Source organism: Gavialis gangeticus, unplaced genomic scaffold, assembly GCF_001723915.1.
Source record: "Gavialis gangeticus isolate Ggan-Ray unplaced genomic scaffold, GavGan_comp1, whole genome shotgun sequence".
NCBI classification, from domain to species: domain Eukaryota; kingdom Metazoa; phylum Chordata; order Crocodylia; family Gavialidae; genus Gavialis; species Gavialis gangeticus.
The window spans coordinates 94,279,631-94,282,353 of NW_017729033.1; the positions used below are offsets into that span (position 1 = coordinate 94,279,631).

General features: G+C 47.1%; 1 protein-coding gene across 1 annotated transcript in view; it reads right to left on the minus strand.

Moving 5' to 3' along the window:
• Positions 1-2,723, minus strand: part of GRID2 (glutamate ionotropic receptor delta type subunit 2) — a 1,321,020-nt gene that overhangs the window by 154,972 nt on the left and 1,163,325 nt on the right. Inside the window, exon 13 of the mRNA XM_019526356.1 lies at positions 1,643-1,809. Within this exon, the coding sequence (XP_019381901.1) occupies positions 1,643-1,809 (167 nt within the window). The remainder of the gene's footprint in view (positions 1-1,642; positions 1,810-2,723) is intronic.

Below are 2,723 nucleotides of genomic sequence, written 5' to 3' on the forward strand. Positions count from 1 at the left end.
CCCCCCCCCCCAGCCAGGCCAGCTCTACAGAAGGAACGATTGGGCTCCGCCACCTGACAGAAGTCTCCTGGCATGTCTTGCCAGCTGCTGCTGGTGCTGGGATATGGTGCGATGTACTGGGTGGCCAGAGGGCTTGCACCAGGTTGTGGGCATGGAAGCGCTACACTGATGGAAGGTCCATCCCCTGTTGCCTGGCAAAGGTCTCCTGGGCTTGATGATTTGACAGAGCCCAGCACTAGTGGTAGCTGGTGGGATGTCACAAACGATCTGGGGTCTTGTGCCACAGGCCTGATCCTTCCTTCTAGGAAGTGCTCCCATCCTGGCTGACTGGCACAAGCCCCATGGGCTGTCTGGCATGTCTCACTAGGGCCCAGAACCAGCAGCAGCCAGCAACACATGGCAAGCAACCCAGAGGCCTTCTGCTGTGCAGCAGGGTCCAATCCTTCCTTTTGTGGAGCTGGTCTGCCCAGGCAGGGATGGGGAACCTCCCTCCCCCCAGCTAGGCAGACCTCAGTTTGAGGGGGAAGAGACTGGGGTAGGAGGCTTCATTTGTCCCTCCCCCTGTGGGTCAGTGGCAGAAACTCGCAGGAGGAAGGGCTGTACATCCCTTAGCTTAGTCTCCCCCAAGCTGCCTCACCAGGCTGACAGGCACAGGCAGGACATGGGTCTGGGGAGCAGAGTCTTTGCTGTTTTAGCTCTGTGACAGCCCAGGTTGGCTGCTGCAGAGGAGCACTGGCAGAGGCTAACCCACCCACTCTGCAAGGGATGGCTAGCAGGGAGCCACAAAGCAGCTTGGGATGCCAGGGGGCTGTGACTTAGCTTGAATCAGGAGAGGATCTGGGACAGAAGTTCCATAGATCAGTCTAACCTAAACTGATTACATCTGATACTACATCCATCCAGGTCTATCTTAAACCTGGTCTCACCATTTTGAAACTGGTCTATATGCACTGAATTTCTGTTCTGTTACAGATTTAGACCAGTTTCTGATCACTTATACCAGTTTATGTATATTTTCTGTCCCTAGCCTGAATCTTACTAGACTACTCCCCTGTATAGCCCTAAAATGGTGACTATGATGGGAATGAGCATCTGAACTCTTGAGTATTTAAAGAAATTCAATCTCTCAAATGGTCTTGAGATTATCTTCAGCACTTTATAACTGGTTTGTATGAGGAAGAGTAGCCTTCTCAAAAGTATAGAGTATGGCACCATCTTCTCAACACAGCAAAGTCCCAAAACCTTTACCTGATTCTGTCAGTAAAGTTCAGTGCAATTCACTGCTGTTTCTTCAGGAAAGGTGAGACCAGTCAATACTACATCCAACAAAGTATATTAATGGAAATGGGATAAATAACTGGAGCTAACATACAAATGCCAGAGTGTGAAATTATAGCAATTTACTTCAGATACGCATTCAATTACATAAGACCCAGTGATACCAGCATACTGCCCCCTCCCACTCCCTCCCATCCCATATGAAAGCATTGCTTTTCAGTTTTACACACATTCCTAAGGTCAGGACTGCACAGAAAGAAAGAAATCATGAAGCCAAAAGCAATGGTGAAATATCTGCCCACCAGGAAAGTGATCTGAGAGGCATCTTCCCTTAATCCCTCTTCCCTTCTCTCCCAAACCTTACCTTTGTGAGAATACATCTCTGTAAGGGCTGCCATGCTGAAGAGCAATTCCATACCCCCTGTCTGCAATGGTGTTACCAACCGTGTAAAAGGAACAGTCTGGGTCATTGATTGCCACATATTCCAGTACCGCTGCATCCCATACAAAAGCATAGTTCCCATATTTCACCTGCAGCAAGGAGAAGAAGAGATTAGAATGTAATCTGTCAATTTCTAGAGGCAGCCAGTTGAAATTAAGCTCCTTAAAATCTGAAATCTGATTAAAAATTGGTGAGGCTTCAGTCCAGATCTCAGCAGTTAAATATAACATTGCAAAAAACCCATCTCCATGGTTAGCACTAGTTCAGTTCTTTTGTTTTTAAACTGCAGAGACATACTATGAATAGAATTTAAACTGAATGCAGCCTTCCTCAGGGAAAAGGCATATGAGGTGAGCAGTCAGAAAATCCTTGGACAGTTTCTGTTCAGTGACTAAAAAGTGAACTGCTATCTCTAAGACTATCAACAAGGCATCTTTGGGGTTCACTTCTCATTTAAGAAAGTATAAAATGAAGTCATTTTTCAAAAGCATACAACAACTTGTTAGAAGAGGGCCTGAGAGAAAGGAGGTCAGAGACAGCTAATAAATGTAATACACATTTTAATCCCTTCATAATTTAACCAACCCTTTAGACAGAGGATGATTTTATAGAATCATAGAATCATAGAAGTAGGGTCGGAAGGGACCTTGAAGATCTTCAGGTCCGACCCCCTGCCTGGGAGGGAGAAAAGACTGGACTCAAATGAGTCCAGCCAGGTAGTCATCAAGCCTCTTCTTAAAGATCCCCAGGGTAGGAGCCAGCACCACTTCCCTAGGAAGTTGGTTCCAGCTCCTAGCTGCCCTAACTGTGAAGTAGTTCTTGCGGATGTCTAATCTTAGCCTACTCTCTAATAATTTGTGTCCATTGTTCCTTGTCATGCCAGGGGGCGCTAGGGGAAACAGTGTCTCCCCTAAACCCTTCTGGTCCCCCCTAGTGAGTTTATAGACAGTCACCAGGTCCCCCCTCAGCCTTCTCTTGTGAAGGCTGAACAGGTTTAGGTCCC